Genomic DNA, 12,394 nt, shown 5'->3' with positions numbered 1-12,394 from the left:
ATAATATCAAATATTTAAGTTGCTGTCTTTGTGTATTTCAACATGAAAATATTTTTATGATTACAAATTTTAATGTCACTTGAGAATCACAAATATTGGTTAGGCTATTTTTTTTAAAACAATCTACATCTCTAGCTTTTCAACAGTAAACAGATACAACTACTTGCAGTCAAATGATTTTTAATGGACAGAGAAAACAATTACAAGAAAAAACAAATAAAAAAGATCTATTGTTGGATCAAAAAAACTTGTTACTATAAATTACAGATGCTTCCATTAGCCAAATTTGACACTGTAGAAAAAAATGAAAAAGTTATCCACTGCACTTAAAAAAACAGGTATATACACAAAGGGTTAAAAATAGGCAACGTATTCTAATTGTATTCTCCCGCCCCATCTAATCAGGATCAGCATCTCGATGCCACATCTGTTGTTATGGCTTCCAGAGTTTGAGGAGCCCATCCTCACTGTATGTGGAGATTAAATTCTGGTGTGGGTGGTGGGCAATGCCAATAACATCCTTCTCATGAACCTGTCAAGACACAGATAAAATAATCAGCATCTACAAATCCTTTTGTGCATGTTCAATGTGATTTTTTTTTTTTTACATAAATATTTTTGAAATAAATATTAAAAATAAATGTTTTATACTATATCAATTTTTGGGATGGAAAAGATTTTTTTAAATATTTTAAAACAATACTAATTATTACTTTTTTTCTTTTTATGAATGAATGAGGAGAAAGATGGACTGAAAGAGGGCTTACGGTCAAGGTTCTCTCTAGTTTGCCTGTGACTGTGCTGAAACAGTAAAGCACAAAGTCCTCTCCGACACAGTAGATCCACTCGCCACGTGGAGACAGAGTACAGCACACAAAATCACCTCCCTCTCTCTTACCAGAGCTGAAACTCCTCACAATCTGCAACAGGAAAAAACATAAGGAGAGTTCTCAGAGATTCATAATGCACAGACGGACACATAATTTCAATTCTGTCATCTCTTTCATTAGCATTCATGAGTCTTGACATCCTCACCTGGCCTTGCATGTTCATGATGACAACAGTGTTGGATCGGTTACACACAACAAAATGCTCTGGGTTTTTGGGGAGCTGGATGACATTGTTAACAGTGATGTCTGTTCCCGCAGAGGTGCCTAGAGACTTAAATGTGCTGGTGCATTCTGAGGTCTTCACGTTCCAGATCTGGGAGAAAGGAAATACAAAGCCAGAAGTTTGATATTCACCTTTACATTTTATGAGATCTTTACATGAGAGATTTGAGAAAAGACTTGACTAAATAGGTAATAATTTCAACAACATTACCTTCACAGTTCCATCAGATGAGGCGCTAATGACGTGGTGTCCGTCAGGAGTAAGTGTGGCTTCATTTACAAATGAAGTATGACCTCTGAACTCCTTCAAAGACTTGCCTGATTTTAACCCATGAATCCTATTTAGAAACAAACACAAGTTAATTTTGCTGTGGTTTTTGTGAAAGCTGAGGACAGTGGTAACAGACGCTCACCTGATGGTCTGGTCGAAGGACGCGGAGAGAATCTGAGTGCTGTCTTTACTGAAGCTGAGGCAGGTGACGCCTTTACTGTGAGCGCGCTCAAACCGCCGCAGACACTGACCGCTCTGAATCTTCCATACCTGGACAAACAGCAAAATAATAAATACATCAGCCTTCCTACTGTAAAAACAAATGACATTTTCATCCTGCTCAGAATTGGTTCTTGCGGAAGCTCAAACGTGTTGCGTAACTAGAATGAACTTCATTGGTTCTTGCGGAAGCTCAAATGTGTTGCGTAACTAGAATGAACTTCATTGGTTCTTGCGGAAGCTCAAATGTGTTGCGTAACTAGAATGAACTTCATTGGTTCTTGTGGAAGCTCAAACTTGTTGCGTAACTAGAATGAACTTCATTGGTTCTTGCGGAAGCTCAAACGTGTTGCTTAACTAGAATGAACCTCATTGGTTCTTGCTGAAGCTCAAACTTGTTGCGTAACTAGAATGAACTTCATTGGTTCTTGCGGAAGCTCAAACGTGTTGCTTAACTAGAATGAACCTCATTGGTTCTTGTGGAAGCTCCAACGTGTTGCGTAACTAGAATGAACCTCATCGGTTCTTGTGGAAGCTCAAACTTGTTGCGTAACTAGAATGAACCTCATTGGTTCTTGTGGAAGCTCAAACTTGTTGCGTAACTAGAATGAACTTCATTGGTTCTTGCAGAAGCTCAAACGTGTTGCGTAACTAGAATGAACTGCATTGGTTCTTGCGGAAGCTCAAACGTGTTGCGTAACTAGAATGAACTTCATTGGTTCTTGCGGAAGCTCAAACGAGTTGCGTAACTAGAATGAACTTCATTGGTTCTTGCGGAAGCTCAAACGTGTTGCGTAACTAGAATGAACTTCATTGGTTCTTGCGGAAGCTCAAACGAGTTGCGTAACTAGAATGAACTTCATTGGTTCTTGCGGAAGCTCAAACGTGTTGCGTAACTAGAATGAACTTCATTGGTTCTTGCAGAAGCTCAAACTTGTTGCGTAACTAGAATGAACTTCATTGGTTCTTGCGGAAGCTCAAATGTGTTGCGTAACTAGAATGAACTTCATTGGTTCTTGCGGAAGCTCAAATGTGTTGCGTAACTAGAATGAACCTCATTGGTTCTTGCTGAAGCTCAAACTTGTTGCGTAACTAGAATGAACTTCATTGGTTCTTGCAGAAGCTCAAACTTGTTGCGTAACTAGAATGAACTTCATTGGTTCTTGCGGAAGCTCAAATGTGTTGCGTAACTAGAATGAACTTCATTGGTTCTTGCGGAAGCTCAAATGTGTTGCGTAACTAGAATGAACCTCATTGGTTCTTGCTGAAGCTCAAACGTGTTGCGTAACTAGAATGAACTTCATTGGTTCTTGTGGAAGCTCAAACGAGTTGCGTAACTAGAATGAACTTCTTTGGTTCTTGCTGAAGCTCAAACGTGTTGCGTAACTAGAATGAACTTCATTGGTTCTTGCAGAAGCTCAAACTTGTTGCGTAACTAGAATGAACTTCATTGGTTCTTGTGGAAGCTCAAACGAGTTGCGTAACTAGAATGAACTTCTTTGGTTCTTGCTGAAGCTCAAACGTGTTGCGTAACTAGAATGAACTTCATTGGTTCTTGCAGAAGCTCAAACTTGTTGCGTAACTAGAATGAACTTCATTGGTTCTTGCGGAAGCTCAAATGTGTTGCGTAACTAGAATGAACTTCATTGGTTCTTGCGGAAGCTCAAATGTGTTGCGTAACTAGAATGAACCTCATTGGTTCTTGCTGAAGCTCAAACGTGTTGCGTAACTAGAATGAACTTCATTGGTTCTTGTGGAAGCTCAAACGAGTTGCGTAACTAGAATGAACTTCTTTGGTTCTTGCTGAAGCTCAAACGTGTTGCGTAACTAGAATGAACTTCATTGGTTCTTGCAGAAGCTCAAACTTGTTGCGTAACTAGAATGAACTTCATTGGTTCTTGTGGAAGCTCAAACGAGTTGCGTAACTAGAATGAACTTCTTTGGTTCTTGCTGAAGCTCAAATGTGTTGCGTAACTAGAATGAACTTCATTGGTTCTTGCAGAAGCTCAAACTTGTTGCGTAACTAGAATGAACTTCATTGGTTCTTGCGGAAGCTCAAATGTGTTGCGTAACTAGAATGAACTTCATTGGTTCTTGCGGAAGCTCAAATGTGTTGCGTAACTAGAATGAACCTCATTGGTTCTTGTGGAAGCTCAAACTTGTTGCGTAACTAGAATGAACTTCATTGGTTCTTGTGGAAGCTCAAACTTGTTGCGTAACTAGAATGAACTTCATTGGTTCTTGTGGAAGCTCAAACGCGTTGCGTAACTAGAATGAACTTCATAGGTTCTTGTGGAAGCTCAAACTTGTTGCGTAACTAGAATGAACTTCATTGGTTCTTGCGGAAGCTCAAACGTGTTGCGTAACTAGAATGAACTTCATTGGTTCTTGCGGAAGCTCAAACGAGTTGCGTAACTAGAATGAACTTCATTGGTTCTTGCAGAAGCTCAAACGAGTTGCGTAACTAGAATGAACTTCATTGGTTCTTGCAGAAGCTCAAACGAGTTGCGTAACTAGAATGAACTTCATTGGTTCTTGCAGAAGCTCAAACGAGTTGCGTAACTAGAATGAACTTCATTGGTTCTTGCGGAAGCTCAAACGAGTTGCGTAACTAGAATGAACTTCATTGGTTCTTGCAGAAGCTCAAACGAGTTGCGTAACTAGAATGAACTTCATTGGTTCTTGCAGAAGCTCAAACGTGTTGCGTAACTAGAATGAACTTCATTGGTTCTTGCAGAAGCTCAAACGAGTTGCGTAACTAGAATGAACTTCATTGGTTCTTGCGGAAGCTCAAATGTGTTGCGTAACTAGAATGAACTTCATTGGTTCTTGTGGAAGCTCAAACGAGTTGCGTAACTAGAATGAACTTCATTGGTTCTTGCGGAAGCTCAAATGTGTTGCGTAACTAGAATGAACTTCATTCGTTCTTGCGGAAGCTCAAACGAGTTGCGTAACTAGAATGAACTTCATTGGTTCTTGCGGAAGCTCAAATGTGTTGCGTAACTAGAATGAACCTCATTGGTTCTTGCGGAAGCTCAAATGTGTTGCGTAACTAGAATGCACCTCATTGGTTCTTGCGGAAGCTCAAACGAGTTGCGTAACTAGAATGAACTTCATTGGTTCTTGCGGAAGCTCAAATGTGTTGCGTAACTAGAATGAACCTCATTGGTTCTTGCGGAAGCTCAAACGAGTTGCGTAACTAGAATGAACCTCATTGGTTCTTGCGGAAGCTCAAACGTGTTGCGTAACTAGAATGAACTTTGGTTCTTGCAGAAGCTCAAATGTGTTGCGTAACTAGAATGAACTTCATTGGTTCTTGCGGAAGCTCAAACGAGTTGCGTAACTAGAATGAACCTCATTGGTTCTTGCGGAAGCTCAAACGAGTTGCGTAACTAGAATGAACTTCATTGGTTCTTGCAGAAGCTCAAACGTGTTGCGTAACTAGAATGAACTTCATTGGTTCTTGCAGAAGCTCAAATGTGTTGCGTAACTAGAATGAACTTCATTGGTTCTTGCGGAAGCTCAAACGTGTTGCGTAACTAGAATGAACTTCATTGGTTCTTGCGGAAGCTCAAACGAGTTGCGTAACTAGAATGAACTTCATTGGTTCTTGCGGAAGCTCAAACGAGTTGCGTAACTAGAATGAACTTCATTGGTTCTTGCGGAAGCTCAAACGTGTTGCGTAACTAGAATGAACTTCATTGGTTCTTGCGGAAGCTCAAACGAGTTGCGTAACTAGAATGAACTTCATTGGTTCTTGCAGAAGCTCAAACGTGTTGCGTAACAAGAATGAACTTTGGTTCTTGCAGAAGCTCAAACGTGTTGCGTAACTAGAATGAACTTCATTGGTTCTTGCTGAAGCTCAAACGTGTTGCGTAACTAGAATGAACTTCAATGGTTCTTGCGGAAGCTCAAACGAGTTGCGTAACTAGAATGAACTTCATTGGTTCTTGCGGAAGCTCAAACGTGTTGCGTAACTAGAATGAACTTCATTGGTTCTTGCGGAAGCTCAAACGAGTTGCGTAACTAGAATGAACTTCATTGGTTCTTGCGGAAGCTCAAACGTGTTGCGTAACTAGAATGAACTTCATTGGTTCTTGCGGAAGCTCAAACGAGTTGCGTAACTAGAATGAACTTCATTGGTTCTTGCGGAAGCTCAAACGTGTTGCGTAACTAGAATGAACTTCATTGGTTCTTGCTGAAGCTCAAACGTGTTGCGTAACTAGAATGAACTTCATTGGTTCTTGCGGAAGCTCAAACGAGTTGCGTAACTAGAATGAACTTCATTGGTTCTTGCGGAAGCTCAAACGTGTTGCGTAACTAGAATGAACTTCATTGGTTCTTGCTGAAGCTCAAACGTGTTGCGTAACTAGAATGAACTTCATTGGTTCTTGCGGAAGCTCAAACAAGTTGCGTAACTAGAATGAACTTCATTGGTTCTTGCGGAAGCTCAAACGTGTTGCGTAACTAGAATGAACTTCATTGGTTCTTGCGGAAGCTCAAACGAGTTGCGTAACTAGAATGAACTTCATTGGTTCTTGCGGAAGCTCAAACGTGTTGCGCAACATGAGAATGTCTCGCGTCAAGCAAGTATGTGTCTTAAGACGACTTGGACAACCATTAGATTCATATGGATCTATTTTACAATCTCTTTATGAATATTTTGAACAGTTAGAGTTTTGGGTCAACAGACTTTCAATAGAGGGACAGAAATCTGTCAGATTTCATTAAAAATATCTTCATTTGTGTTCTGAAGACAAATGAAAGTCTTGTGGGTTGAGTAATTGATGACAGAATTTTCATTTTTGGGTGAACTAACCCTATAATAATGGTTTTATTTATTTGTCCGATTTCAATAAAGTGTGTATGAGACCTTAATCTTGCCGTCTTGGGCTCCTGTGGCCAACATCTCAGTGTCCCGACTGAAAGACATGCACAGCACTGCGTCATCCATCATCATGAAGTTATCCTGAGCCTGATACTTCAGATCCTGTCCAACAGAGACACATGATCCATTATGAAAAACATGTACATAAACCGTTATTACAAACGCAGATAAATAAGTCTCAGGGTAGATTCACAGACCTTTCTGATTTTTCCAGTAGTGAAGTTCCATACTTCAATAAATCCATCCACAGATCCAGTGACCAGATACTGGCCATCCGGAGAGAAGCGCGAACACTCAACATGAGACTTCTGACCAAACTACAAAAAAACAAAACAAAAAGGTGAGAGACAAATTCATCTTTTGTCACTGTTGAGGACAGAGGCTGGTCAGTGTACCTTGATGTGTCTGGCCAGCTGTGTGGGGAATCGCTCCTCCTCTACATCCTTCACAGCTGCTTTACCTCTGAACAAATCAATGGTCATACCAGGAGGCAGAAGACCCTGATGCTGCTGCCACTTCAGAGACTTCAGAGAGAGAAACAGACAATTACCATCAAATATAGTAATATAAACTATTCTTTTAAGTGTAATTCTCAGATCAGTGTACGGTAACATGATGAAGGGAAGTTTTGCTCACCTGTCCAAGCAGAGCCATCAGACGGGACGGCGGTACCACACTGACCTCACCAGCGAGAGCCTGAGCTATGGCTGCTCTACGCTTCTCCTTACTGCTGCCGTCAGGATAGGCCTACAAATAAACATAGCAGGTCACAAATCATCCAGAATGGAGGTGACTATTGTTGCTATCAGGGAAATCTTGTATGTTCAAAACTGCTACTTTTCAGGAAAAGGAAGAAAAAAAAAAACACTATATATTTTTTAAATAATTAAATAATGTGTTGTTTTTTGACCAGCGAATGTCAGACCTGTTTTTTTTTCTGTAATAAGAACGGCTGTACATTACGTTTTCAGCAACTTACAGGTTATAAAGTTTATTGTAGCTAAGTGGCTGCTCAGCTGTGTCTCATTTGGCCAAAATCTCATGTTATTAACAATGAAGTTATATGCACAGGCTATTTAAGACATTACTGGCTATAATTCAACAACAAGTGGGGAGTGACATGACAAATGATCAAGACACTCTTCTCCGCACCTCAAATACATAAAACATTAGCATTTTATATACAGTGCTATGCATAAGTTTAGACACCCATGCTAAAGTTGACTAAAAAGAGGAATAAAAAATTTAAAAACTTAATGCCTTAATTAAAAAAATTAGGAAAAATCCAACCTTTAAGGACAGCAATTTTCTTTGTGAATGAATAATTTATCGTAAATAAATAAATGTTCTTCCTTAAAATACAGGGTGCATAAGTTTGGACACCCCTATGTTAAATTCCCATAGAGGCAGGCAGATTTTTATTTTTAAAGGCCAGTTACTTCATGGATCCAGGATACTATGCATCCTGATAAAGTTCCCTTGGCCTTTGGAATTAAAATGGCCCCACATCATCACATAGCCTTCACCATACCTAGAGATTGGCATGGTTTTATTTCAGTTAGCCTAATAGCTGGTTTGATTTGCATTGAGAGATGATCTTATGGAAAGTACTCCATGCCAATCTCTAGGTATGGTGAAGGCTATGTGATGATGTGGGGCTATTTTAATTCCAAAGGCCAAGGGAACTTTATCAGGATGCATAGTATCCTAAAAATTAATAAAAACAAAATACTTAAAAATAAAAATCTGCCTGCCTCTATGGGAATTTAACATAGGGGTGTACACACTTATGCACCATGTATTTTAAGGAAGAACATTTATTTATTTACGATACATTATTCATTCACAAAGAAAATTGGTGTCCTAAAAGGTTGGATTTTTCCTAATTTTTTAAATTAAGGCATTAAGTTCAATTTCCAAAAGATGATTTTTTGCATTGCAAAGCAGAAACAGTCCAAAATGTATGCGGCACTTCATTCACAATAGAGGCTGGGTGGAATTATAAGGTTTTACCGACAGTTTGAGGATCCAGTGGGTCACAAGCTCTTTTTCATACTTTTCATTGGTTAGATATTTGCAAAAACCCACAGAAAAAACGTAAAGGGTGACCAATAGTAATGATTCATGAAAAAAATAGAAATACGGAGATGCAAGGTTTCTGCCCAACAGTGACAATATTATAGTGTACTGAAGAGAAGCCTGGGGCCCATCGGTTTCATAAAGAACCGAAAATATTTTTACAATTATCATAATATAAAAGCTCTCTAATGTTGTGTTTTAACTGCTTTTATCTGTCAAAGGAACTAAAATCAAAATCTTGATATGACAGTAATTTAACAAATTACAAAAGGCTGTGATTTAATTAAATAATTATAATGTCTGTTGCATGTTTCAGAGCAAAGTGCGTTCACACAAACAGCTCATGACACAGTGTTTTCAGTGCGTTGTTTCAGCTCCATCACCTCTCTGGGGTCAAAGTATGAGCGAGCCAGAAGGTTCTCCAGGTGGATGTATCGCTCAGGTTGGGTTTGTTTGAGCATGATCATGGGGTCCGTCTGCCTCAACAAAGATCTGGCAGCTCCCAACTCTCGGAGCTCAATCAGCTCAAGAACGACCTGTAAAAAGACCAAAAAAATACTTATGATGTGTCCAATTATTCACTGATCAATCAGGGTTCCAAACCTAAAACTGACTTATAAAAGTCCTGACTTTCTCTGCCTCTCACCTGTTCGTAAAGGTCAACGAGGGTCTTGTCAGGGAGTTTGAGGGACTGTATAGCCTGAAGTACAGTGTCCCAGTGACCGCTATTGATATCGGCCACAAAACTCTCAATACTGTCCACCGTGTTGAGGGACACTGTCGTCTCCTCCTGGAGTGTCACTAAAGTCTTATGCAAGTTGTTTTCCTTCAGGTACTGCATGATCAGACGGATCACGCTGGAGAAACATGACAAAAAGGCATTTCAGTAAGAGTTACTTGAAAGACAGTAGTGAGTGTTTATATTAGCGCTTTTTTCACCAAAATATAAATAAATAAAACAGCAATGTCTAGGAACATAACATATACATACATACATATATATATATATATTTATATTTATATACACAGTCACACATATACACATACATACATATATATATATATATATATATATATAAATACACATACTGTATTGTAATATTGCAAAAAAATACACTCTATATATATATATATATATATATATATATATATATATATATATATATATATAATATATGTGTATTTTTTTGCAATATTACAATACAGTATGTGTGTGTATATATATATATATATATATATATATATATATATATATATATATATATATATATATATATATATAACATATCACTGTATTGTAATATTGCAAAAAATACACATATGATATCTACAACATAACACTACATTGTTCTTCTAAAATTGCATAAATCAAAAGGTATTGCAAATGGTCTGTTTGTTTCTAATTAAATAAAAACAGAGAAATCTAGAGCTGTTTTTGCAACTAAAACCGGACAAAATACTAAGCAGGCTGAGCTTCAATACTTTAAATACCAAAATATAAAAGAGAAAAACTACCTAATATATAAACTTTGTGCAAAACCTAATCTCCTCATAATGCTAACACAGTTAGCCAGAGAAACAGCCCAACACCTAAACGGTGCAAAAATCAGCCTGCAAAAATTGTGCTCGTTTAAATTACACAATTATGCATTCATGTCATGTTTTGAAACACACAATTTTGTTTACTTACTCTGCTGACTCTATTTCAATAGACATGATTGAAAAATGCTACTATTTCTGTGCGGAAAGAGAGAGGCTGAAGACACAGGAACGACACACACGTCTTCTTCTACGGCTCTGAGTTCATCTGAACTAAACTCAAACAGCGACACCTAGCGGCTTCAAAAACATCCGTCACCAGATATTCCACAGACAATGACGACAAACTATTTGTTTTGAAATTATAAAAAGATTAAATTTCATATTCACAAATCTTAATTTGATAATTAAATGTTTTATAGAGCGATTCAGTGAAACCATGCAGTAACACCGTAAGAGACTCATTTAATAATGATTAAAAAAAACAAACATTAAAAAAAAGGTATTTAGATAATTTATATAGGGAATATAGGACATTTAAAAGACATAACGGGAACAGCACTGGTACATGACCCAACTTGAACCTGAATTTGAACTTGAATCTCAATTTTGCAATTAACAAACAATTTTATCAACAATCTCTTCAACAGCAATCCTTGCCTGTAATTTGATGTGGGGAAAACCAGAGCTGTTTCACGTAAATTTATAAAATTATTTTGTTTATTTTATTTTTTATTAATTAAATAACTCTCTTTACAATTATTATCTATCATGTATATACAATAAACAATATTGTTATTATTATTAAGTGTTTTTTTTATTTCAAATGACTTTTTTTTACTTCAGTATCATCACCACAATATTTGACATATCTCAGTTTGTCCTATACAGTGCCGGTCAAAAGTTTGGAAACATTACTATTTTTAACGTTTTTGAAAGAAGTCTGTAAATGATAATCAAGCCTGCATTTATTTGATCAAAAATACAGAAAAAAAAAATAGTATTGTGAAATATTATTACAATTTAAAACAATGGTTTTCTAGTGTATAAGAAAACTTTTGACTGGTACTGTATGTTACATTAAGTTTAAATGGTTATTGGGTCATTATGATGATCAATCCAATCCATGCCATTTAATCTTTCTTCCAAGCATAGTCTAAATTAGTCTGGAGTAAGAGTCCTCTATCTGAACACAGGCTCTAATGATTATAAACACTTGAAAAATCCTGCTGTGATTGCATGTTTTGTATTCCAAGCTCTGTCTAGGGCCGGTGTGTCATTATCATCCTCTCCACGCATCCCTTCTGACTGTTCACGTAATGAGCTGCAGTTCTGTGTTTGTCTGTGGAGGGCGTCAAAGAGACGTCTTTATTCCAGATCGCTCTGTGAGTGAAGGTCTCCCAAGGTTAAAGTGTTTATTGCTGCATCAGCCTCATATGCTGGTCTCTTATGAGGGCACAACGCCATGGGCATTTAACTGCCCAGATAAAGCAGCTCACTGCTGCAAATCTAATTGCCCACCACGAAACAGCACTTGTTCATTCTTATTAATGTGCATAATTTGGGCCTACCTCAGAAAACAGACCTACTGCGTGATTTGCACCTAAGTGCATATGCAATGCGTTCTTCTAACCGATTACAATTTCAATGCTTGCCATTAAACACAGAGACTAAGAGTAACAGGGCTCTGACATTTTGCAAATAGCTACAATACCTCAATACCAGTCAATTTGAGGTCAAATAGATTGAGGGCCACAAGCGGGCAGTTCTTTTTATTATGAGCCAACACCAGAGGTATTGTTTCTAGCTAATATGTTATTCTGGAGCTTGTTCATCGTTGATAACCACTCACATCCTGAGAAAGATTATGTGTGGGACATTATTGAGGGCCTACTGGCAGGTGTATAATTTCCATGGTTCATAAGAAGGAAAAAGAGACATTAAATCTTAATTTGCTTCTACTATGAAATTCATCATGTGCTGTTTATGCTAAAAACATGAATGATAACTCAAATCGTGCAGCATCACTCTTAAAGCAACACTAAGGAACTTTTCCTCTTCGGTCCCCCTACAGGTTGGAAGCGGAATTGTCCATTACCGCTGTCGTAAATAATTTCGCCGCCCGCAGCTACTGTCGCATGCACACTCGCTGTTTATCCAGCACCAGCTTTGGAATGAACGATGTCCACAGACAAGGTAGAGTATGTTGCATGATTTCATGAAAGTATGATGTATTGCGACATCAGAAACGAAGGAAAACTAAATAATGACTATTGTAACGCTTGA

The 12,394-nt window shown here is 37.9% G+C and overlaps 1 protein-coding gene across 1 annotated transcript; it reads right to left on the bottom strand.

The window, feature by feature from the left end:
• Positions 1 to 165: 165 nt before the first annotated feature.
• smu1a (SMU1 DNA replication regulator and spliceosomal factor a) lies at positions 166 to 10,383 on the bottom strand. The gene is made up of 12 exons (XM_079893471.1): positions 10,260 to 10,383; positions 9,216 to 9,426; positions 8,953 to 9,105; positions 7,127 to 7,237; positions 6,886 to 7,014; positions 6,688 to 6,807; positions 6,476 to 6,592; positions 1,526 to 1,653; positions 1,324 to 1,450; positions 1,036 to 1,203; positions 768 to 920; positions 166 to 532 (listed from the first exon to the last, which is right to left on the bottom strand). The coding sequence occupies exons 1-12, from the start codon at positions 10,283 to 10,285 to the stop codon at positions 434 to 436; spliced, it is 1,542 nt and encodes a 513-aa protein (XP_079749597.1). The 5' UTR covers positions 10,286 to 10,383; the 3' UTR covers positions 166 to 433.
• Between the last annotated feature and the right edge of the window lie 2,011 nt (positions 10,384 to 12,394).

The sequence above is a fragment of the Squalius cephalus genome, assembly GCF_949319135.1.
Source record: "Squalius cephalus genome assembly, chromosome: 14".
NCBI classification, from domain to species: Eukaryota; Metazoa; Chordata; class Actinopteri; order Cypriniformes; family Leuciscidae; genus Squalius; species Squalius cephalus.
Note: the sequence above shows the minus strand (reverse complement) of the source record. Positions and strands in the feature narration are given on the sequence as shown.

Bases quoted from the DNA above. Each gene is read 5' to 3' on its own strand.
- smu1a (XM_079893471.1), bottom strand. From the start codon at position 10,285: ATGTCTATTGAAATAGAGTCAGCAGA. The intron at 7,238-8,952 runs GTGATGGAGCTG...GTTTATTTGTAG, and splicing joins CATACTTTGACCCCAGAGAG to GCCTATCCTGACGGCAGCAG. The intron at 6,808-6,885 runs GTACACTGACCA...GTTTTTTTGTAG, and splicing joins AGCTGGCCAGACACATCAAG to TTTGGTCAGAAGTCTCATGT.